This window comes from Amblyomma maculatum, chromosome 8 (assembly GCF_055883805.1).
Source record: "Amblyomma maculatum isolate TAMU_Amacu chromosome 8, ASM5588380v1, whole genome shotgun sequence".
Classification (NCBI taxonomy): Eukaryota; Metazoa; Arthropoda; class Arachnida; order Ixodida; family Ixodidae; genus Amblyomma; species Amblyomma maculatum.
Window position 1 is genome coordinate 112,529,695 of NC_139351.1, and position 23,080 is coordinate 112,552,774.

A 23,080-nucleotide genomic window follows, 5' to 3' on the forward strand; every position below is an offset into this window, starting at 1 on the left:
TTCGAAGTCTAACGCGAGGGCAGTCGGATAGTTTCTCAAATGCATCGCGCGAGTGTCAATTTCTAGCTGCAGTGCCGCCGAGGCAAAGCAGCGCGGAAACCGTGAGACTATAGTAGTCAAATTACTCCGCAGCCCTCCACTATGGCTCCCCGGCTATGGTTCTACAGCTCCCCTTTCTCTCTTTCTCCCCAACTTCCTCCCTTCCCTTATGGCGCGGTTCAGGTGTCCACAGAAAACTGATCACCCATGAATTATTGATATAAACAGCGCGAACACGAATGAATAAGTACCAACTCGCCCAACAAAGTATCTTGATCACCCATGAAACCTCCAAATTAAACAAAGGATATTTTAGGTGCGACTCCCTTCACTCCCTTGACACCACAACCAATACCTTAAAACAAGTCCATAGAAAGAACATAAAAAGAACTTTTATTTTTGCATTGGCATAGAGTAGCCATGATATTTCCACCACGGTGATTTCCACATACCTGCCAACCTAGCAACATGAAAGAAATTCAGGAGACCTCTGCGGCGGAGGGAGTGGGATGTCTTGAAGCCTTCACTGGCCGCGATGCAGCGATTTCGCAAGACTCCCCTGATGGGGCCGGGACAGGTAGGTCACCGCCGCTTGCGGTGGGGGCTTGCCTGCCACCAAATTTTTATCCATGGAGGAAGGCTGTCCTTCCTCCATGTTTTTATCTGTTGTAGGCCGCCATTGCGCCCGCCAATGTGGTGGACGACGGCTGTTGTTGCGGCGCGCCTTTCCCTCCCTCTTCCTTCTTCTCTATTTTCTCTTCTGTCTGCACGAGCGAAACGAAGAGGCGTCCGTGTACCCCGCCGGGGTGGTGACGCCCGACTACTGTGCCGGAGTACCCGGGTTCGAACCCGACCTCGGCGGCTGCGTTTCGATGGAGGCAAAACGAAGAGGCGTCCGTGTGCTGTGCGATGTCAGCGCACGTTAAAGATCCCCAGGTGGTCGAAATTACTCCGCAGCCCTCCACTACGGCTCCTCTTCCTCTCTTTCCACTTTCACACCAACCTTCCTCCCTTCCCTTACGGCGCGGTTGCGGTGTCCACAGAAAACAAGTGAGACAGTTACCGCGCCTTTCCCTTCCTATAAACAAATAAAAAAAGAGGCATCCGTGTGCTGTTCGATGTCAGCGCACCCCAGGTGGTCGAAATTACTCCGTAGCCCTCCACTACGGTTCCTCTTTCTCTCTTTCCACTTTCACTCCCACTCTCATCCCTTCCCTTACGGCGCGGTTGCGGTGTCCACAGAAAACAAGTGAGACAGTTACCGCGCCTTTCCCTTCCTATAAATAAATCTGCCCTTTTTTTTTTTTTTCTGTCTGCACGAGGCAGCGGAAGTGTTGTTCTCCTCTATTTTGATGGCACATATCCACACAGGGGGATCGGCCAAGAATTGGGGTGCAGAGATATTAGATTTTGAGATGTATAACTACATCGCAAAAATAAATAGAAATAAATGCTAGGGAATAGAGAAGGAAATCTAAATATGAAAAACCAATAAAAGAGTAAATGCTAACGCACGCAGTAGGAGAATACTAAGATTTATATGTACAGATAGTGGCTCAGCTACAGAGCCGGTAGCAGGCCCGTGCTACTGGCTCTTCCTTCTTCCTGCAGCCACAACAACAACGATTTCGCTGTGGCACCAATTATTTTCTAATCATGAGAGGTTGCGGCCAATCACTGCGCCAGGGTGGCCAACTCCTGTTCTGGTGAGGGAGTGCGTTGCCGGATGTGTTCACCGGCATCAGGTCGCACCCCATACCTTTATGCAATGCCATCGACACGCGGATATCTTTTTTTTTATGCTGTGAAGAATTGCGCGGCACCGGGATTTGAACCCCGGTCCTCTTACATGCGAGGCGGATGTTCTACTGCTACGCCACCGCTGCACATTTTCACCGTGGTTGCACCACTCTTTCCACTTTTACTCCCACCTTCCTCCATTCCCCCAGGGCACAGATACTCCGCCTTTCCTATGAATCATTAAAAAAAAAAAAATACAGGAGAGGCTGCCCTGGATTGCTGTTGTTGTGGATTTTGCGACGTCGCCTTGAACAATTTTGAAGGTCAAATACATATACGGCGCCTTTCCTTACTTATATACCAATGTACAATACACAAGAAAAAAAAAATATGAAAACATGATTAGATGTACAATATACAAGAAAAAAATATGAACTTCGCCTGATTAGGTGTCCACAATTCCGTGGAGCCCACTCAAAAGCATAAGGCTCCCCCCTTTCCCTAAAATCTAATTTAAATAAAAGTTATGAAATAACTGCGGATTGAAAAGTGGGTATTAAACAGGCTATCGCTGCAACACTCAGCTTTTGCTCTATCACTAGGTTCAAGCCATACTTAAAACACCCATAATTTTTTTCGTTAGTTCAGCAATTCAGAAATTATTGAGGCTAAAAGCATCGGTAGGGCTCATCAATTTATTTTTTGCAGCACGAACATAGTTCTTATGATTCTGCGAGATGTGTATCTTGATGTCGTTCTTGCTGTCGTGCGAAACTCTCACATGACAGGCGCACGAAGTACAGAATCCATACTTGTCCTTGTCACCTTTTCGCAAACTGTCAAAGCACAAAAACTGAACCGTGTACGATTTCTGAAATACTTGCGAGAACTTCTTCTAGGCTTTCAGAAGCGCCATCAATCGTTCCAACTCGGGAAAACACAAAGCGTAGTTCAGCATTCTGCACTTCTCTCGACGACCTGAGACAGCCAACTGAAACCTAGCGCACCTACGATCATATGACTGGATTGCTAAATGTGCGAGCCAGCCTGAGACGAGCCAATTAAGAAAATCCAATATGGCAGTGTCTGTCGGTTGCTCATGTTCGTCAAATGCCTTCTTCAGGTCCAATCTTAAGATAACTTTACCATCTTTTGAACTTGATTTTACAAACACGGTGCTATTCTACAGGGCCTCACAGAACTAAACGTAGGGGAAAGGACGTATGAATATATAAGAAACTCTCAGACAGAAAAGCGAAATTAAGATATTAGGAGATAGAATCTCAGACATTCGAACTTGGGAGCAGGGGCACACCTCAAGGAGCGGTTCTATCACCCGCACTTTTCAACATAGCCATGCGTGGACTCCCAAGCAAATAAAAGCCATAAAATTTAGCCTATATGCGGATGCGATAAACATTTGCATAAACAAAGGTAGCGATGCTGAAATCGAGCAGAAATTGCAAGAGGCAGCAAACAACACTGTACAATATGCAAAAGAGAGGGGGCATGAAATGTTCTATATAGAGTGGAGGGGCAAGCGGTCCCGAAAGTACAGCAAATGAGGGTGCTAGGAATGGTCCTCAAAACGAATGGATACAACGGAGAAACGATAAAGAAACTGGATCATACAAACGACAAAGCTTATAAGGAGAATAGCCAACAAAAAAGGAGGACTTAAGGGAAGTAACCTATTAAGGCTCATACAAGCTTTCGTAATAAGCAGGGTTAGCTATGCCATGCCATACTTAGACCTGAAGAAGACAGAAAAAGATAAGATCGATAGCATGATCCGGAAAGGCATTAATAAAGCACTGCACCTCCTGGCAGTACTTCCATGAACTGTATAATAATGCTGGGAATACACAACAGATTAGACAAAATAGTTGAGGCAACACTAGCTACACAATAAAGAAGGCTAGGGAAAAGTAAGGGTGGAAGGAACATACGCAAAGAAATAGGTATGCAACAAAAGAAATACTGGGACAAGACAGATGAAATGAGAGGGGAGGACTGGAAACTGATCCATATCCCCCAATAATAAGTAAAGACGAGAGAAAAGGGCAAAAACACAGACATGGAGATTCAAGGCAGAGAATCCTGATAGAATTGCATACGTAGACACAGTATACTACGGCAAAAGAAAAATGAATGCAGTCGTAGTGAATGGCAAGCGAGAAATGGTAACAGCAATCTATAAGAACAAGACTGATACAGGCAGCAGAAGAGGCCGCAATAGCACTGGCTCTTGCTCAAACCGAGGCTATTACATAGTCAGTGACAGTAAAGCACAATCAGGAGCTACACCACAGGAGTCATAGCGACGACCGCGGGTAGAATCTTCGATCAAACACCAATAGAAAGAGACGTCACCCTTGTTTGGACGCCAGCCCACGCTGGCGTGCCTGGAAACGAGGCGGCACACAACTAGTCCGAGATCTCACACACCGTACTGGAGGAGTGTCACCGGAGCAAGGTAAACAAGAGGACCTAATTAACTACTATAGTGAAATAACAATGCAATATAGACTGAGCAGGAGGGTCCTACTACGAAGAAGCAGTAGCATGGTGAAAGCTACAGACAAATACATGTTGCTGGACTAGTTGGTTCATGATCGTACGGGAGAGAAAAGTAAGTGCAAAGAAGACAAACACAAGAGAGGAGTCTCCTCTCTTGTGCTTGCCTCCTTTGCGCTTACTTTTCTGCCGGACAAATGCATACCTGAACCCAGTTCTAGTCAGCCATATATGGCAGGAAATACGATCAGACCTATGTTCATTATGTAAGGAAAGGGGATCACCAGATCAGATAATATGGGAATGTGCGAAGTCATCAAGCAGGGCTAAAAATATAACTAAAGACACCTGGAGAGCCCTTCTGCGAAGCTCAGACCCAGAGCCCAAAGAGAAATTGTTCGACTGGCCGAAGATGCCGCCGGGGTCCAAGAACTACTAGCCTGCAATTAAGGCGACTGTCCCACCTTCTGGGTCTAACCTCTGAAGAGCGGGACAGTCACTCTGTTGAACAAATAAAAGTTATCTTTCTCTCTCTTCTCACATTCGTGGTTGTGCGGGCGGCCACTACCTCGATTCAAAGTGCATACTGGTGACTAACTGCTCCCGCACTGCTTTCCGGCATGGTTACATTACGAGATTTTATAGGATTATAGCTAAAAAATTTAGGGAGAGAGGTTGCGTCCGTACAATCGGGAGATGCAATAAAAATTCGGGAGACTCCCGGACAATTGGGGAGAGTTGGCAGGTATGTTTCCAGCAATAAAAAAATTGCACAAAGTCTAATACATTCAGAATGCATGAACAAAAAGAATGCTGGCATCACCTTTCCCCTAAACTCTCAAGGAAGGCAAGCTCAAAAATTGGCATCAGAAATGAGTTTTACATAATGTTAAAATTATTTTATAATATAGGAGTGATGAGATGCATGTCATTACAATTTATAATGAAAAACTGCTCTTCCTTTTATGTTTTTTTTCTTTGTGGTCAATGAAAGTGCGTTTGTCTGCAAATGCCTTTGGACACAAGTCACACTGAAATGGCTTTTCACCTTTGTGAGACTGTACGTGTCTCACGAGATCCTTATTAGCCACAAATGCCATGGGGCACATCTGGCACCGAAATGGCTTTTCACCTGTGTGGCTACGCACATGTAGCCGCAGATGAACCTTTTGCGTAAAGGTATTTCCACAGTATTCGCAATGGTATGGACGTTCCCCCGTGTGAATGAGAAGATGTTTCGAAAGGTCGCCTTTTTGCACAAACTTGCTGCTGCAGTGGTGACAATGAAATGGGCGCTCTCCTGTGTGGGTACGAAGGTGCCTAGCCATGTTGCTTTTATCTGCGAAATCCTTCCTGCAGTGGATGCATTTGTGCAGCTTGTTGCTGATCAGTCCATCCAAATTTGAGCCAGTAGGAATAGCTTCCACACGGTGACTCTTTTGGTGCTTTTGATTTGATGAATCATGTCCAGGTGGCGCACTGTACTTGCAGGCTGTGGTACTTGGGCCTGCATTCGAAACAGAGTAATTTCAACACGAGGCCCAACAATGTGCCATTTTGTTTGTGTAAGGCAGAAAGAACATATCTCAAAGAGAACCCTGTCAAGAGCTGCACCAACTGTACTGAAGTTAAATTCATTTCGCCTGAAAACATGCATAAAAGAAGGGCAAGGGCGAAAGAGAACTAGATAGGACTTGAAGTCCATCTCTTTTTTGCACTGTGTTTACAAGAAACTTGAACTAATTAGAAAAGTCAAGTTTTTGTTGCAGAAAACATTAATGCAATTAGAACTCAAAGAACTCGGGGCTAAAGTAAATCTCAATTAGGACCGTGCATGAAGGGATAACACTGCAAATCCTTGGCATTAAATAAAGTTGGATAGATGTTACAAACTTCCGGGATTTCATAAGAGATGGCTCTTGAAAGCGAGAATATGTAACAATGGGAGACGCGGTAAGAAAAAAAATAACAGCCCAATTGAATCGAGCTAATTTAGATACTTTTTTATTGTCTAAGGACCACAATACCACACAAATACAAATGGTACGTGCAGTGAAAAGGGTGAAACTCTCAACATCACTTCATCTGTGAATGCAGTGTTCAGAGAAGATAAACTTCAGGCAGTTTTCTCATTAGCATTAGCTTTTCTACAAATTATTCTTTTATGAGCCTCCTGCATCTCCTTGTCTCCAAAATGACAAATATTTTCCCATCTTTTATGCTCCATACCACATTTCATACATCGGACATAGCAAGTTAAAGCGTGTGGAAATGTTAGGATTACTGACCAAAACAGTGTGCCTACTAGAACTTAGTAAAAGTTTATTGCCCGCACAGTGAACAAGCAAGGATATTGGCTTCACAATACAGGCTGCATCAAGTCTAGCGTGCTTAGGACGTACACAATGGCACATAATTTTACTTAGCAATGAAGCACCAAAAGAACTTATCCAGCTATTTTTTCAAACAGGTTCAGGGAAGACAATGTTCCGAAAATTATTAAAAGCTTACGATACTATCATTGGTTTCAATGAATGGATCATAATTTTTCAATATAGTTGTGTTTTGTGGCAGAAGCTGAAATGCCTAAAGCTGCCGCTTTCATGCCGCATCCAGCAAAATGCCCAAGTCATGAAACAAAGCATAAAAATGAAACATAAGAATTTAAGGGTGCAAGCGAAATACACAAAGCAACAAATATCCTGAGACACCAATGCTGTGCACATGATGAAACTGGTTAGTCACCAGCCATCAAGAACCAGAGTGTAAAGGTGCACAATGAAGAGTGCATAATGAAAGAGAACGGAGCAGTCAGAGGTGATGCCATGTAAACCACATGCCTGTGGTTGTCGTAAACATTGGTGGCAAATTTTTTTTGCGCTTTTACAAGCACTCCGTAAGAATGTGGTGCAGCAGCTATAGACGCCAATGTATACATTAAGTCCAGGTTCTGCTTTCATAACATGGCAACATCGCTGCAAAGAATTCAGACTATTCATGAAATTCGAAGAACATCCATATGCTTGTGATGTGGCACACCTATATTTAAGGTAGCCCATATTCAAGCTATGTCCTATGGTTAATCATATGCCCTTTCACTTCTCCTCTGCCATTATATGTAAGGAACAGCAAAAAATCTTGTTGAAGCCTTACAAGAGACCACTGGTCAAACCACACCACTTGCTCAAGGGCGATTCCGAAAGAAACCAGACAGCCTAAATGATTTACATTTTTCCTCAACAAACTACTATTGTGCATACACTACTTTGTAGCCTAGTATAGAAAATATAAGCTGAAGTTTGCTCCATTATGCCAGCGATCTGCTTCTGATGGAGCAGAGAGAAGCGGTAGTACCTATGCACAGTCATGACAATGCAGAGCATGGCTGACTGACGAGTCCACGTGTACCAGGAAGGAGGAGAGGGAGAAGGCCTAGTCATGGAGAGACTCGTGCAAAGCCAGTGTTTTTTGCCAGTGACAATTCTCTTTTTTGCATTTTTCAGTTCTTTGGTTGACAAAGAAGCTGGTTGGAAATGAGTTTTTATCGGTGCTCTCGAAAGTGAGAAATTATGGTGAACTGTGATCACTGCACACCGCCTCAGGTCCTGAAAAATGAGCCGTGGACACTGTTTTCAAAGTGCCAATGTTGGCAAGCTCTGAGACAGAAAAACAAAAACAAAATGCATAACTGCTAATCAAAGGCGACACTGCTTGAGAGATTTGAGGTGGCACCTCATGTGTTGTTAAGGTGTAGGAGAGTCAAGAATAATAAGAAAACCCCAATATCTCTCTCCTTCTTGTTCAAGGAAAGGTAGGTTGCAGTCTTTATTTATTCGTTTCCAAATACTCTAAGGTGTTAATATCAGTACATTCAGCAGTAAAAGCAGGCAGGTGATTCCATTGTTTGCATAAGGAAACACCCTTTGTTCACCCCAGTCTGTGAGTACACATAGATTGGCAATGTGTTGTTGCTGGTTGAAAGTATTCCTAATAACAGAGTAAATTACACAGTCAACAGAAATCTCTTGGAGAGCAAGTGATGCATGTGTACGCAGTGATGAATGCTCTGGGCACAGTTTCGGCCGCACATAAATGACGAGATGATGGCTTCCCTTGTACCCATTCACTTGGAGGGAACCCAGTCAACTGCTTAACAACAGATGATTTATACAACGACAAAACCAACAAGGTCAACGGAAATAAACGTTCCTACTCATGACTAACCCCTCTCTTCAGCAGGGTGATGACTGCACAGCATGATGCAGGCGCCGCAGTACCTTTCTTCTGCATGGTTTAGGGCGCATTACCGACAATGGCACAAAACGTACATACCACCTTACTTTGGTTCGTGCCAATGGCAGCCAGGCAAGGTTTGTTCGCTGCTATGGCACTGCTGTACGAAATCAATGACCTATCTACCTTTAACGATGAGTGGTTCCCGACCTAGGTCATTGACTAGATGCTGAGCTATGCCATTCTTGAGGCAGTTTTCTCTCTCCACGAAACGAACAGCGAGAGAATGGCTGACTTTTGATACATGCGGGGTCATTTCTGCACAGAAACCTTCTTGGTTCTACATTTACTTAGTGCAATCCTTAGTTCAGTTATCTGCTCGAGCGAATATCAATTTTCGAGCTCAGGAAGCAGGATCACATATAAGAATACAATAACAGACATGCCTGTCGTAACAGGCTTACTCGGTTTTGTGATGGCTCCTGCAGCACTGTCAGCGCAAATTCGAAAGAGGGGTTCGACCTGTAGACGATTTTACAGAAATGTGAAGGGCGCTGCCATGTTGGCGCACTGGCTGCTCCCATAGCACAGGAAAGAGTTGACGACACCCCCCTTAACAGCCCAGTCAAACCAGTTTCTCCGAGGGTCATAAAATGGTCTATATTGTTGTGTAGTGGGCTGCCATAACCGCTCTAACATCAAGAACCGACAACCGGTTGTCAACTCTACTGTTTCCCCCAAAAATTGTATGAAGAAGCGCACCGCAGCTTAATCACTTCAGTTCAGTTTTTCATTTCTTAAATTGCGACAGCGGCCAGAACTCTGCAAGAGGAGGAGAACAACCCCCGCGCACCTGCATATAAAACAAGCGCTTGAATGCAGTGTGGAGCAGATGACGCAGCCGCGCTGCGCAGAGGTTTTACAAGTGTCTCCACGGAAGGCGCTGGCACACAGAGAGCGGTGCGGTGCCCCCTGGCTGAGGTTGTCTTGCCTTTTCAATTTTTGTTTGAGGTAGCCCGAATATTTTGGGAGAGAAAAAAACTGTCGACAATGATGTGGCAGAAGCAGTATTTTTGGGTTCAATGCAGCAGCTTCTCAGCTTTCTGCTGAGAAGAGATATAAGAGAGAGAGACATAGAGATATGCAACTCATTATGAATGTGTGTTGCACTCTTAAAGTAAAGAGAAGAAAGAGTATGCCACTTTTCTCTGTCACTTTGAGGAAGCTGTCTTGAAGACATTTTAAAAATGGCCACTTTGAAGTGAAGCTATGCATAACCATTTTCGTTCACACCTACAAGGCAAACTTCCGAAAAATTTGCCAAAGATAAGCAACTAGGAGATATAGTACATACCAACTTTTTCTTGCATAACAAAAGGAGTTTAAGAAACACCGATCCAAATATGAAATTACTGAAAAAGGTAGTTTCTCCAAAAGTGAAATAAAAAACCCAATTTTTCTTAAAATTTTGTCTTAGATTCTTAGCACTTATATTCACGAAAATATGGTAAATGCCAGGACCAAGACATTTATGTTCGAGTTAGCTTAGAAGGACAACAAAAAAAAAATGAAATATTTTTTATAATGCAGATCCAGAAAAAAAAAAACAACTTTCTAAGCAAAATGGAGAAAACCCAAAGCATGAGCGCACTACAGTCACTAGTGGAGGACGTGGATATTCCTATGGCTACCTTTTTCTTTAAACCAGCTCGTAAGATAATTTCAGTTTTTTGTCAACACCGAGTTCTTTGATTGCTTCAACTTTTTCTCTACTTCATCTGGAAGGCAACAGAAAGGCTACAGAAAGGCTACAGCATATCTGACGACAATAAGCAACCACTTCCTGTGCAAAAGAAAGAGGAGTAGAAGGACTTGCCATGGGTAACAGAATTTCGCTCGCAGTGCACGTGGTTTTATACAAGCTGCACCATGGGCGCCAAAGATATTGTGTTTATTGCCTGAATACCTGCAACTGACCCAAAAGATGTCATGCCATTGTGAATTCTATATGTGCCTACCTGACTTTACTTGCACTGGCATAAAATAATATCAACTGTTACATCAGCTAGCATTTTGCTGCCCCTCATCAAATTCTCAATGTTAACTGAGATGGTGAAAAACATCAAATAAGGTTCTCTACATTCAGCTGGCGCACATTTTTTACCATATGTTACAAAGAAATGCGCATTGACCAAGAATCCAACTACCGCAGAATGGGTCCTGGTACATGACTGCAGACATATAACCTCTCAGGCTGCGTACTCCAGCTTATCTTAATGGCTAGTCGCAATACTTCTAATTGCACCTTGTTGTCCGTTGCACTTGAACTGCAGGACCAAATAATGTTTTTAAAACAGCATTGAAAATTGGGTACATGCCTCCCACATATTAAGAGCACTGTTCTCTAAACATAACAGCCATGCGTCGTTCAAACTTGGTGGATCGTAAAAGCCAACCTCACTACAATGGCTCAAGCTGGTGACCAAGTGTGATGAAAAAATAGAACTCAACAACTAAAAAAGAATAGGTGTGCACTTTTCACCTTCTGTTGTGCTTTTGATCTTTGAGTTTTCCAAAGTGAGTAGAAGTGTTCACTGCTTTTTCCCCCTGAGAGAAGACCCATCAGGGCCTGAGATGGAAGAGTGCTTAGGTCTAATATGAAAACTGTTACAAAGACCACAGGCAGTTTCTGCCAGGAGCTGGTGACTGCCCCCCTTTCCTTTTGTTCTTAACTGCTACCATATTGGTGGCTTCTAGCAAGCCATGTGCGGTCAGAAGAGCTGGGGATTTCTTGCTGCTTGCTGACAGTCACGTGACCAGTTGCAATCCTGTATCACCAGCTCACACAAGTGCAGATGATACTCTGTACATAACTATGGGTTGGACTTTTTGGTTTAAACCGAAAAACATCAATAAAGGTACACTGAAAGCAATTTAAAAGGTTCTGTTTAAACCGAAAAAGGTCAGTACACATGCCGCAAACTCTCGAATGATGGGAGAAAATTGCAACAGAGCTCAATACAAAGGCATGGTGTGAGACAGTGGGATCGTTGGTTTAAGTACAGTGGTTGAGTGTTTTGAGGCATTGTTCATGGCCTCGCGAATGGGAAAAGAATGGCAGCCGTGCTTCCCAACCTTCATAGACACGTCATGAGCTCGAGAAGGGACGCTTGCAGCAAGGCAGGCACTTGGAGGGGCGAAGGACAGACCAGAGAATTTGCAGCGCAAGTGTATCCAGGAAATCGCGGAGACCAAAGCCCGCCAGTTTCTTGCCACGTGACACTTCTCAGACACAAGCTGACAGAAGCATGTTTGTTATTTAAGTGATTTGGTTTATGCAAAACTTTAATTGTAATAAATAATATTTCAGTTACTCCTTTGTCAAACGTGTGAATTTATCTTTTATATATGCACTTTATCTTGGCGCTAATTTTCATCGTGGCAATAGTATTTTCCAGATTCTTAGCTGTATATATGACCAACTCTATATTAAATAAAAGTGCATAAAACAACATGCAAGATATATATATACACTACGTTAGTTTTAACTGTACACGGATGCCTTTATCTTACTGAAAAAAAACAACAACATTTCTTCAGCAAAAAATAATATTAACCGAAAAAACAACAACCAAAAAACAGAAGTTGTGTTTGCAAATAAACACCGAAAAAAGTCAGCCGAATTCTCAGAGAACAAAAACCAAAAACTCCAACCTCTATACATAACCACTCTACCATGCACCTCCTGTAGCTGCAATCATTAAAAATGAAGAAGCACGCACTAATGATTTTGCTTTCGAAGAATTGCTGAGAGCAATGGACCAACTCTATAACCACCATAGAGCTGCTAGGACAAAGTTCAAATATGATCCTCTGATTCTTGGCAGGGCTCTTGTAAGTTTGGACAAAAGTTCTTCATGAATAAAAAAGTGTCAGTGACCTTTGACTTGCAGCAGAGCAGGTACACTATTAATGACTGCAGTCTTTCCGACTACTAAAGCTCCACTGTTAATCAGCCTGCATGATGAAGTAAATCGTTGTACAGAAACTTCTAGAGAAAAACTGCCAAAGGGCTAGTTATCTCTTTAGAAATGAAGTACAATATTTAATAATGAGTTGGAGCCAAGTCGTCACCATGAACGAAAAAAAAAAAAAAAAAAAAAAAGCACACTGCACTATCCATATCCAGTGTACTTTCAGTGCACTATCGGGGACAAAAGTCTGTGGACCATGCAAACTGCAACCAAAGCGCATAACTTTCGTATTGGCCAGTAGTCTCGAACCATACTTGTCGATGTGGAAGTTGCACTTCAGCTTTTTCATATGTGCTAGAGAAATAATGTCATAATTCGTTTACATCGTGTTTCTAGTCCAAAATCACCAGACGTGCAGTCCATAGACTTTTGTCCCGAATAGTACATGCCTGAGAGCTAGGCTTATAAACCAACAAAGCACATAGCTCTTCAAATGTTGGCTCAGGGTTGATATTGCCACCTTGACATGCACTGTATACGCGATTGGTCCTACATGTGTTGCCACTGGGTGAGTATATGGGAAAGCGAAAGACAGGGAAAATTGAGTTGAGGGCAATTTTCGATTTGCTTGTAATTTTTAAAATTCATTCCTTGATAACTTGCACTCTAGTGCACAGACTTCTGTAATTCTTTATTGATTCGTTGTCTGCGTGAAATAAAGAACTCATCTAAAGCATAGTGGGCAGGGTCGCTTTAGACTTAACTTTGCTATATATCTTAGTTTTTACTGTATCAGAGAGTACTATAGCGAGGTTCTACTGTATACCGACCAACTAGTAATGCCGTTATTTTTCCACAAAGCTGTGCCATCTTTGTTGCATCCTTTTTCTTTTTTTGACATTATTGATGCCAAACTGAAGCATATGGCCGAAGTACTGCACACCCTACAATGATGACCGCACAACAACAAAAGCAAAATTTCTTCTGTTGTCAGTGATAGCAAAAGTCGGGCCAGTTCCTTCAGCTGAAAGCTCCTACTTCTTCTCCACTAGAGTTCTGATGAATTGCACCAAGACCAGTACATGTAAAAACTGGTCCACGTTTGGAGGTTAACTGTGAGAGCTTGATTTCCACGCTTCAGGAAGTGCTGCTGAAAACAGCCGTAGAAAACAGCCAGCAAAGGGTCATGCACACCAAGGTTACGTTCGCACAGGTCGAAGACAAACATGGCCAAAGAAGGAGACACCGCAAACCACTGTGGTGTTTTCAGCGGTTTGTGGTGCCTCCTCTCTATGCTCGTCATTACGCTGCGTGAATGTAAGCATGATATACCAACTTGACCCCACTGCAGTGGTGCAGTGGTTAGGGTGCTCGACTGCTGTGCCCAAGGATGCGGGATGGAATCTTGGACGCGGCGGCCACTGTTTGATGAAGGCAAAAAGCAAGGCACCCATGTGCTGTCAGTGCATGTTAAAGAACTCCAGGTGGTGGAAGTTTCTGTAGCACTCCACTATGGCAACTCTCATAGTCTGAGTTGTCTTGAGATGTAAAGCCCCATAAACCAAACCAAACCATATACAATGCAGTCTACTTAAAATGATACCAGATATAACAATATATAGCTTATTACGATCAGATTCCTGGGATTTATCCGCCTTCCCATTGCCCCTATCTAAAAATAAACCAGATATAATGATCCATTACTAGTGATATATTGGATACTATGATAGCTTTATCGCTGCCCGGTAGATGTTTTCTGCAAAACTTTGTCTGAATGTCTCATAAAAAAAAAATACAACGAAGAGAATGACGTGAAAACTTGACACATGTGGTGAAAACGGACCAGCAAAAAGAAATCCGCGAGGGCCATTGCGTGAGAAGCGCTATCATCGCAATCGCTGTCTGTCGCCGCGCAACGGGTGCAGCCGTATCATTGTCACCATCACCGATTGTGCGTCCGTGGAAGATGGCGCCGACCAAGACGACGGCGCGATAGCTCCCGAGAAGAAACAGTAGTGTTTCAAAGTTGGAAGCCTCGGGGAAAAATACGGATATTTACACTCTGCAATTTTAATGATCATTAAGGCTGGGGATGTCCTGCAGTTCATCTCGTCGCTAATCAGTTTAGTTCATCCCGTCGCTAATCAATTTCGTGCACACAAAAAGGACTGCCGCCACCATACGAGCTACTGGAAGCGATGAGCAAGCGAGCGTGAATTCCTGACTTTTATGTACGCTCAGGTCGTTTATTGGCTATTAGTTTATCCCGTAATAAAGTGTTCAGTGCTCTTTATGATGATTAGCGTTGTTCAACCCGATTTATTCGTCGCTAGTAAGTAGGCTCCTGAAAATGCGTGGGCGTGTGCTTTTTTTTGCCGATCCAGATATAACAATAATCAGTTATAACGATCAGATTTTCCAGTTTTCTCAATATTGTTACAAGTGGACTGCACTGTACCAACTTGCCCAGCAACTGGTTTAAATGTACACCAAGAATAGCCAGCTGCTCTTTCCGCGCATGCATCTGGCACCATTCTTGCAATCCAACAGCAGCGATTACGAAAGCAAAGCAGCAACGTGCTCCTAGATTCCCTGTAAGGTTGAAACAGCCTGTACATGCTACGCAAACGCCTTATCAATGACATGGCATGTGAAACTTAAGAGGCTATCGTTTACCCACGATGCCAAACTATCCACTGTAAAAGACAACGGTTCCACTTCACTAGCAAAGACTTCTCTAAGCTTCTTTCTAATTTCTTTTTGAAGCGCAGCTCTTTGACGCCTTTTCCTGCACTTCGTGGAGTCGCCGAATTGCGAAATAACTAAATAAATAAATCCTGTCTCCACCAGGAATCCAACCTCCATCCCTTGGATCTCCAACTGAGCATTTTAACCAACTGCGCCACACCCAGGATCGTGAAACGCACATCATAATTCTCCTTGTCTACCGTGAGGATGACAGTAGCAATGACACTGCAATTAGTGATAATGACAATAATGACATTAGCAAAGATAATGACAGTGCATTTAGTTGATAATGATAATGACAGCAAACTTGATGCACCATTTGCAGCAGCAACACTTAGGCTTTCGCATTTCTGCAGTGCAGATGCCATAGTGCCCTTGGAATTTTAGAGTGCAGCTCTTTGACGCCCGTTCCTGCGTCTCGCAGAGTCGCCGTTGTCCCTCGTAACCAGCTCCACAGCCAAAAAAAAAGAATAGGATAGAGCATCAAGTGAAGGTGTGCAAGTGACAAAATGGTTGATGTGGTTTAATTAGGTAATTCTTAATTCATCATCAGCCTGACTAGGCCTACTGCAGGGCGAAGGCCTCTCCCAAATTCTTCCAATTAACCCGGTCCTGTGCTAGCTGCATCCACTTGACCCCTGCGAACTTCTCAACCTCAACTAACTTTTACCCGCTCCCTTGCTAAGCATTCCTTCCCTTGGAATCCAATTTGTTACCCTAAGCGACCATTGGCTATCCTCTATTCACACTACATGTCATGCCCATTCCCATTTCTTCTTGATTTCCACTAGAATGTCAGTAACTTGAGTTATTTCTCTGACCAACTCTGCACTCTTCCTATCTCTTAATGTCACCCCTACCATTTTTTGTTCCATAGCCCTCTGCGTTGTCCTCAACTTAAGTAGAACCCTCTTCGTTAGCCTCCACATTTCAGCCCCATAGGTGAGTACAGGTAAGGTGCAACTGTTGTATACTTTTTTCTTGAGCGATACCAGTAAGCTGCTAGCCATAATCTGCGAGTGCTTGCCAAATGCGCTCCATCGCAACCTTATCCTCCTTGCTATTTCCCTTTAATAATCCGGATCTGCGGTTACTACCTGTCCTAAGTAGACATATTCGCCGACTACTTCAAGTGCTTCATTACTTAATGTAAACTGCTGTTCCTTTCTGAGGGTGTCGAACATTACCTTAGTCTTCTGCATATTGATTTTTAAGCCTTCCTTTCTACTTTTCCTGCTTAGGTGATCGATCATTATTTGCGATTCCTCCCCCGACTTACTTAGCAAGGCAATGTCATCAGCAAATCGAAGATTACTGAGGTATTCTCCATCTACCCTTATCCCTAACTGCTGTCATTCCAAGTCTCTGAATACTTCCATTCAGCAAGCTGTGAATAGTACTGGGGAGATCGTGTCTCCTTGCCTAACAGCTTTCTTTATAGAAATTTTGCTTCTTTATGTAGAACTATGGTTGCTGTGCAGCCACTATATATATCTTCCGGTACTTTCACATACGGCTCGCCTACACCCCAATTTCGGAATGCCTGCATGACCGCTTTGGTTTCTAATGAGCCAAATGCTTTTTCATAATCAATGAATGCTATGCATAAGGGCTGATTATATTCCGAGCATTTTTCTATCACCTGGTTGATGGTAGGGCTATGATCGATAGTACAGTATCATTTCTGAAAACCTGCTGGATCTTTAGCTTGATTGCAGTCTAAGGTTGTCCTGATTCTATTAGCAATTACCTTAGTATAAATACTTTATACATAACAGACAGTAAGCTGATTGGCCTGTAATTTTTCAGGTCCTTGGCATCCCCTTTCTTATGAATTACGATAATGTTTGCATTCTTCCATGATTCTGGTACCGTCAATGACATCAGGCACTGCGTATACAGGGTGGCAAGTTTTTCTAGCACGATATCATCCCCGTCCTTCAACAAATCTACAGTTACCTGATCCTCTCCAGCTGCTTTCCCCCTTTTCATAGTTTCTAATGCTTTCTTAACCTAATCCTTCGTCACTGGCGGAACGTCTGACTGCTTTTCCCTACTACAGATCTCATTATTGTCCTGACTACTTTGGCTACTGTAGAAATCAGTATAGAACTCCTCGGCTATTTTGACTATCTTGCCAATATTCGTGATGACAGTGCTTGTCCTTATGCGCATACATCTGATTTTTGCCTATACCCAATTTCTTCACTGCTTTAAGGCTTCCTCCATTCTTTATAGCATGCTCAATTTTCTCCATGTTGTATTTTGGAGCAGCTTTGGAGCAATAAAATGAGAGTTTTGGAACATTCGAATTATGTTTTGGAGCACGTTTCTAGGGTGAAACGGTCTTGATAATTCCAGTTTTCTATTCCTGACACATAAAATCCTCATTTTTTGCGACATTCAGTGCTTTTGCTGACTATGCACGCACCCCTGACAAAACAAGACAAGACAAATGGCCAAAACATGCAATGATGTTTAAAACAACACAGGCTGACCTAAGCAACCATTTGGAACAAACTTGGAGCAACAAAACGCTTGCTTACAGACCTCATGAATGAACACCAAGTTTGACCTAAAGCTTTTGCCTACTTTAACTTCATAGATTCAAATGTGGAGTCTACCATTTCGATGCGCTCAAACAGTGCCATTAATTCGGGCGTTCACATCAATGGGCACATTTCCGCCATCTTGTGCGTGCTTTTTCATCCTATGCCTGTACTGATAAATTCCTGACCACTGGCCAGTAGTGCCTTCAGGAAGGGTAAATGACACTAAAGGATAGCCTTTTACTCCTTCAGCTTCGTTACTTAACTATTTATTTATTTTACCCTCAGGCTTACAAAAGCATTGTAGAGCCAAAAAGAAAAGTGGACTCAGACTTCAATACAAGGTATTAAACAAGGAAACAGAAATGCAAACGATAGCACTTATTCAAAACACTAAGAAATATTGCAAAATTTGCAGGTGGCTACAACAGGTCGGTGCATATCAAGCAAACTGAAAAAAATAAATAAATAAATAAAATTTGAAGGCAAGCAAACTGAATGCCAAGCACAAGCTAGAAAAAATAATTAAAGGACATTTTTAAGTGCTTCACGAAAGCGGGAGTTATCGCTGATAGTGACCAGGGCAGCAGGCAAGTGGTTCCAGTCATGGCTTGTTTTTTGTAAAAATGAATATGCATAAGTCACTGTGTTTTGGCGAGGTATGGCAATTTGTAAGGGTGGTCGACACGCGTAGAAACATGCCGACTACCCTTAATTGCCCCTGACAGTAGCTCATCATTTTTGTTTTGCTTAAGCAGTGCTAGAGTTTAAGTTTTACCAAGTCAGCGACAGGCCCCGTGTGGCCTTCCCACACCCTTGGGAAGTTTTCTAGTGACTGGCACCTTTGGCACCCTATAACGCTTCAAGTATGCTTTTGTCTGACATAAGCCTGACACGCTTGTCATTGACAAAGAGGCTCAATGGTGAAGTACTAGCTCGTTTTTAAGCAAGAGCATTAAAAGAACTTGTGCATCTTTTACCACCGAACAAGCTTTTTAACGGTTAATACCACACTAACATGGTAGTGAGTGTTACGTGCTTCACTTGCTGCTCTCGCTTCTTTTTCCACCAGTGATTCAAAAGCCTGGGAGTATGTGCTATGTAACATGCACCGTGAATTTTTTCATAACTGCGTTCAATCGCTTGTGGGTCATATTAAATTTACTTGCGAAAAAATTTTAAATTATGCTTCACACTTCCCTAGCTTGCAAAAATTTTGTTTGTATTGAGCCTAGTGCAAAAAGTACTTATATATGTACCGTCTTTGCCAGAAGTAACCAGGCTGCGTGTTCCGCTTCTCAGTTGGGTAGCAAAGAATTCATAGAGCTTCTGATGCTGTAAATCGGTGCAAAATAAATGAGAGCTCCTGTCTTCACTTACCAAAATGTTATGACCCTCAGGGGATCCATGTTAGCTTTAGAATACAAGCAAGAAGCAAAACATGCAGCCTGATTACTTTTGGCAAAGACGGTACCTCTGCCACTGGTGCACTGCTATCGTTCCTTTGTTGAGCTAAATTTGATAGCAAAACATCACGGCAACCGGTTTGGGGTAGTTTTGGGGCAGTATTGTGTTTCGGAGAAGGAGCGGGGAAAGCAGTTTGGAGCAGATTGGAGCAATTGCAGCAGCGCTTCTACCCCTGTAAATATTGTGGTATTATTAACCAGTACTACGTAACTTGAAATTTGACAAGATCACATGAAAGTTTTTCAATCATAAAAGAACTGCCGAGACAGACATCTACAATGACTAACATGAAAATCTAGCGACAATGCATCGTGATCCAGCAGGATTAGCGCCTCTCTGCGGCAAATGCAACAATTTGCAAGGACCCACAACAGTTCATGCCCAAAGCAGCACAAGACACTGAGTAGCAAGCAAAGAAGAAATGGTACAAGTGCTGCGCAGCCACAGCCACTCGCAGGATTCAGGTACCAGCAAAATAGGCACAAAAGCAAGACTAGAGTGAGCGGCGACAAAGTGAAGTAGAGAGAGAGAGAGGAGAGAGATAAGAGGGCAACAGTGAACAGGCAGCCTTTTCTTAAACGGGAATGCCAAAAGAGATGGGTGTTTTTAATTGTCCAGGTCTTCTCCCCCAAAAACTGCAACGTCCATGCTTTCATCGTGCGATCAGCGGCAACCGCACCTGCATTACCAACATTACGCGAAATGTTTATGACTGCAACCAATGAATGTTTCAAGGTGAATGTTTTCTAGGTCATTTCATCCACAGTTACATGCCACTGTGGCTTCCATTCTGGAAATTAGTACTTCAGCATGTTCCCAATGAAAAATAGGTGACTTTTCTCAGCTTTTTTTAGGCCCAGGCTTAAGCTGTGCACAATTTTAGCACCTCAAGTCTGGAGAAAGCGTGGAACTGCGTGCACCTCTTCCTTTGGTCGAAGGTCGTGCTGGCGGGACAGAAGTCTTTGTGCTCACGGAATTCACAGTCTGTGTGCTTTGGGACACCCGTTTAGTAGCACATTGTGATGGCTTCGACACCCCCATGATGGAGTATGTTGTCGACTTGGCAAGCATGAGCGTGCAACACTGTGTGGCTGCATCTTCCCTTCCTGCGTAAAAAAAATTGCACATTGTTACAAGAGGATAATATAAAAAGGAGGAACGAGAACGACGAACAGAAAATTACGTACCCTACATTACAAGAAAGTCTAAAGGGTGCCGATGCCATGAGGGAGATATCGCCTATGCAAGTACAATGCATTGTGTTTATACATCTGAACATTCTAGTCACACGTCACATCCCCTCCAGATTGCAGCTTTCTAAAAGAAACCATGCATGAGTTGCACTGGTATATAAAACACGCCTGCTTATTTAGTATGCAATTAAAAAAGATGTCGCATGTCCCTTCGTTGAGGATTGGAATGAAAATAGATGCTCAAAGCAGCCGCCGCGCACAGCTAATCTTTGAGGTCTGGTCAGTACACCTTTTTTTTAGTAATAACATAAATCTTTGTCGGTTCTTAATTGTCACTTACAGGATTGTCAATTCCAGAAATGGCTTCAGTGACTAGGTCTGGAAAGTCAGTGCAACATTAAGAACGCCAGAAGAAACAAACCTCGTCCAAAGAAATGGCCTTTAAGAAACCACAAAGATGGAGGAGCAAAAAGAATGAACAACAAGTAGCCATATTTGTAAGTAAAAAATAAGGGGTTAAATCCAGAAAGCCCCACCAAAACTAATGCAGACACATGCAGCCATTCACTGCATAGAAAGTATCACAAGACTATCATAAGACAAAATTATGAAAAAGACAAGCATCTTGCAACAAATGTGTGTTCGCAAGTCTATAAGGGCTAGAACAAAAAAAAAAAAAATAAACAATACTTATATTAACTGCCCAGAAAGCATACAATGATTAACTTTTAGGCATACAAATAATAAGCACAATCATTTTACTGTCATAATACAACCCACGTTTTTTTTCTTTTTCTTTTTCTGGCCTCATCACCATGGCTGTAAAGGCTTTGCACCAAAACAAGTTAATGTTTCTGGTTACAACAAACAGCCTCTGTTCCTGGTTCAACACATACTCAACTTAACTTTGCACTACAGCTCATTCCATCTCGCTGGTGGTATCATTTGGAGTAGGAACAATGCATGACACATAAAAAACAAAAGTGAGTTCTGACGCCGACCAAGTCAACACTGAAATCGAAACATGCAAGAATATAGAGAGACTGGGTACGGCTGAATGTGACTTCACACATAAGATAATGTTTAAAAAACCCTATTCTTCCCTCTTTTACACATCAAATTTCTGCTTAAATATAGTTACTTTGGCACCTTTTGGCCTTAGTCACCCTTGCACCATTAAACTCCCGACTAATAATATAAAATATAGTCACCGGGCACAGCAAAAAAAATGGAGATAACTTCCTTTTGAAAAGCTTTTACAGATTGTGTTGTAAAAAATATCTTGCTCAGGACAGCCAGCAACTATGAAAACGCCCCTCTCTTTGTAGTGCCTGGGTTTGCCTACATATTGCCACAAACAACTGTTGCATTCAATGCATGAATCTCATAGTTATCATCTACAGGTGACCACACTGGGCGTCAGGAAAAATAGCAGGTAAAAGAACATGCTGCGAGTAACCTATTACGGACAAGGAACCAATGCAGGCAGAAAACTAGTTAAACGTCTTAGTGAGGACATAAAACAGTTTGGAGACGGGGCTGAGAGAAATGAACGCCTCATGGAAGAGTAGGATTATAATAAGTTAACACGACTCATCTGTATAGAAATTCAAAAAGTAAGTGTCAAAGGGCCGAAAGAAAAGGGGAAGCCTAGTAGTGGTGGAATGAGGAAATTAAACCGGCCATCAAGTGAAAATGGGTGGCTTCCTTTGAACACTGAGGCAAAGAAGACACAGATTAAAGATTAAATAGGCAGAAAATATGAACCCTATCGGCAAAAAAACTGGAGATACAGATATTTGTGCAAGGAAAAAAAGGATACAGCTACCACTGATAGGCTTTGAAATGCAAGAGCGTTAACTGTTATGTTTGAATGATTAAAGCATGTTTCCTAAATATGACACCGGGTATGTCACAATTTTAGATTATAATGACAGATTTATACTGATATATAAATTTGAGCACACAACCGATCGAAGTTCAATTGAACAGCGTTAGCTGTCCAAAGCTATTACCCACACAGTGGTGGGCACGTTTGGCTTTCACTCATAGGTTCTAAATACGGGTATCAACGTGTTAAGCGCGTAATGACGATTCAGTTTGTACCACCTGCATCCTCCTGGTTCACCTGCCATACCACCACGGTGGCTAAGTGGTTAAGACACTCAGCTACAAAACCAGAGTACCCATGTTCAGTCCTGACCATGGCGGCTGCATTTCGATGGAGGCGAAACGCAATCAGCGTGCTGTGCAATGTCAGCGCATGTTAAACATCCCCAGGTGATCGAAATTAAGCACGACTAGCAATTTTGTGTGCATTAACCCAACGAACCGTTTAACACATGTCCGAACCTCGGGTGACTAGAGATTAAGCCACAATTTTGACCCAAATGGTCCCCCCCCCCCCCCCCCCCTCTTCCTCTCATGGTCCAACACTGCATTCGAAGCCGCCGACAGACTGACGTGAAAAGTAAGAGCTCGCGCTCTTAAAATAAGGCAGCATACTAAATGATGGTTGACTAAAGTGAGTGATGCAAATGAAGGCGGGCCAAGAAAACACTGGACCTATGTAAGCTATGTCAGGAAAAGGAATCGAAGAGAGCAGAAACAGATTCTGGAC

General features: G+C 42.8%; 1 protein-coding gene across 9 annotated transcripts in view; it reads right to left on the reverse strand.

The window, feature by feature from the left end:
- Window positions 1-2,438: 2,438 nt before the first annotated feature.
- The window catches only part of LOC146182220 (uncharacterized), a 296,023-nt gene continuing 275,381 nt past the window's right edge, over window positions 2,439-23,080 (reverse strand). For 5 of the 9 annotated variants that reach the window (XM_084577270.1, XM_084577269.1, XM_084577267.1 and 2 more), the window contains 3 exons: window positions 20,154-20,373; window positions 13,836-13,924; window positions 2,439-5,803 (listed from right to left, as the gene is read on the reverse strand). In XM_084577270.1, coding sequence (XP_084433396.1) covers window positions 5,235-5,803; window positions 13,836-13,924; window positions 20,154-20,373 — 878 coding nt within the window. In that variant the 3' untranslated portion in view covers window positions 2,439-5,234. The remainder of the gene's footprint in view (window positions 5,804-13,835; window positions 13,925-20,153; window positions 20,374-23,080) is intronic. The other 4 variants (XM_084577274.1, XM_084577271.1, XM_084577275.1 and 1 more) reach the window with 4 other exon arrangements.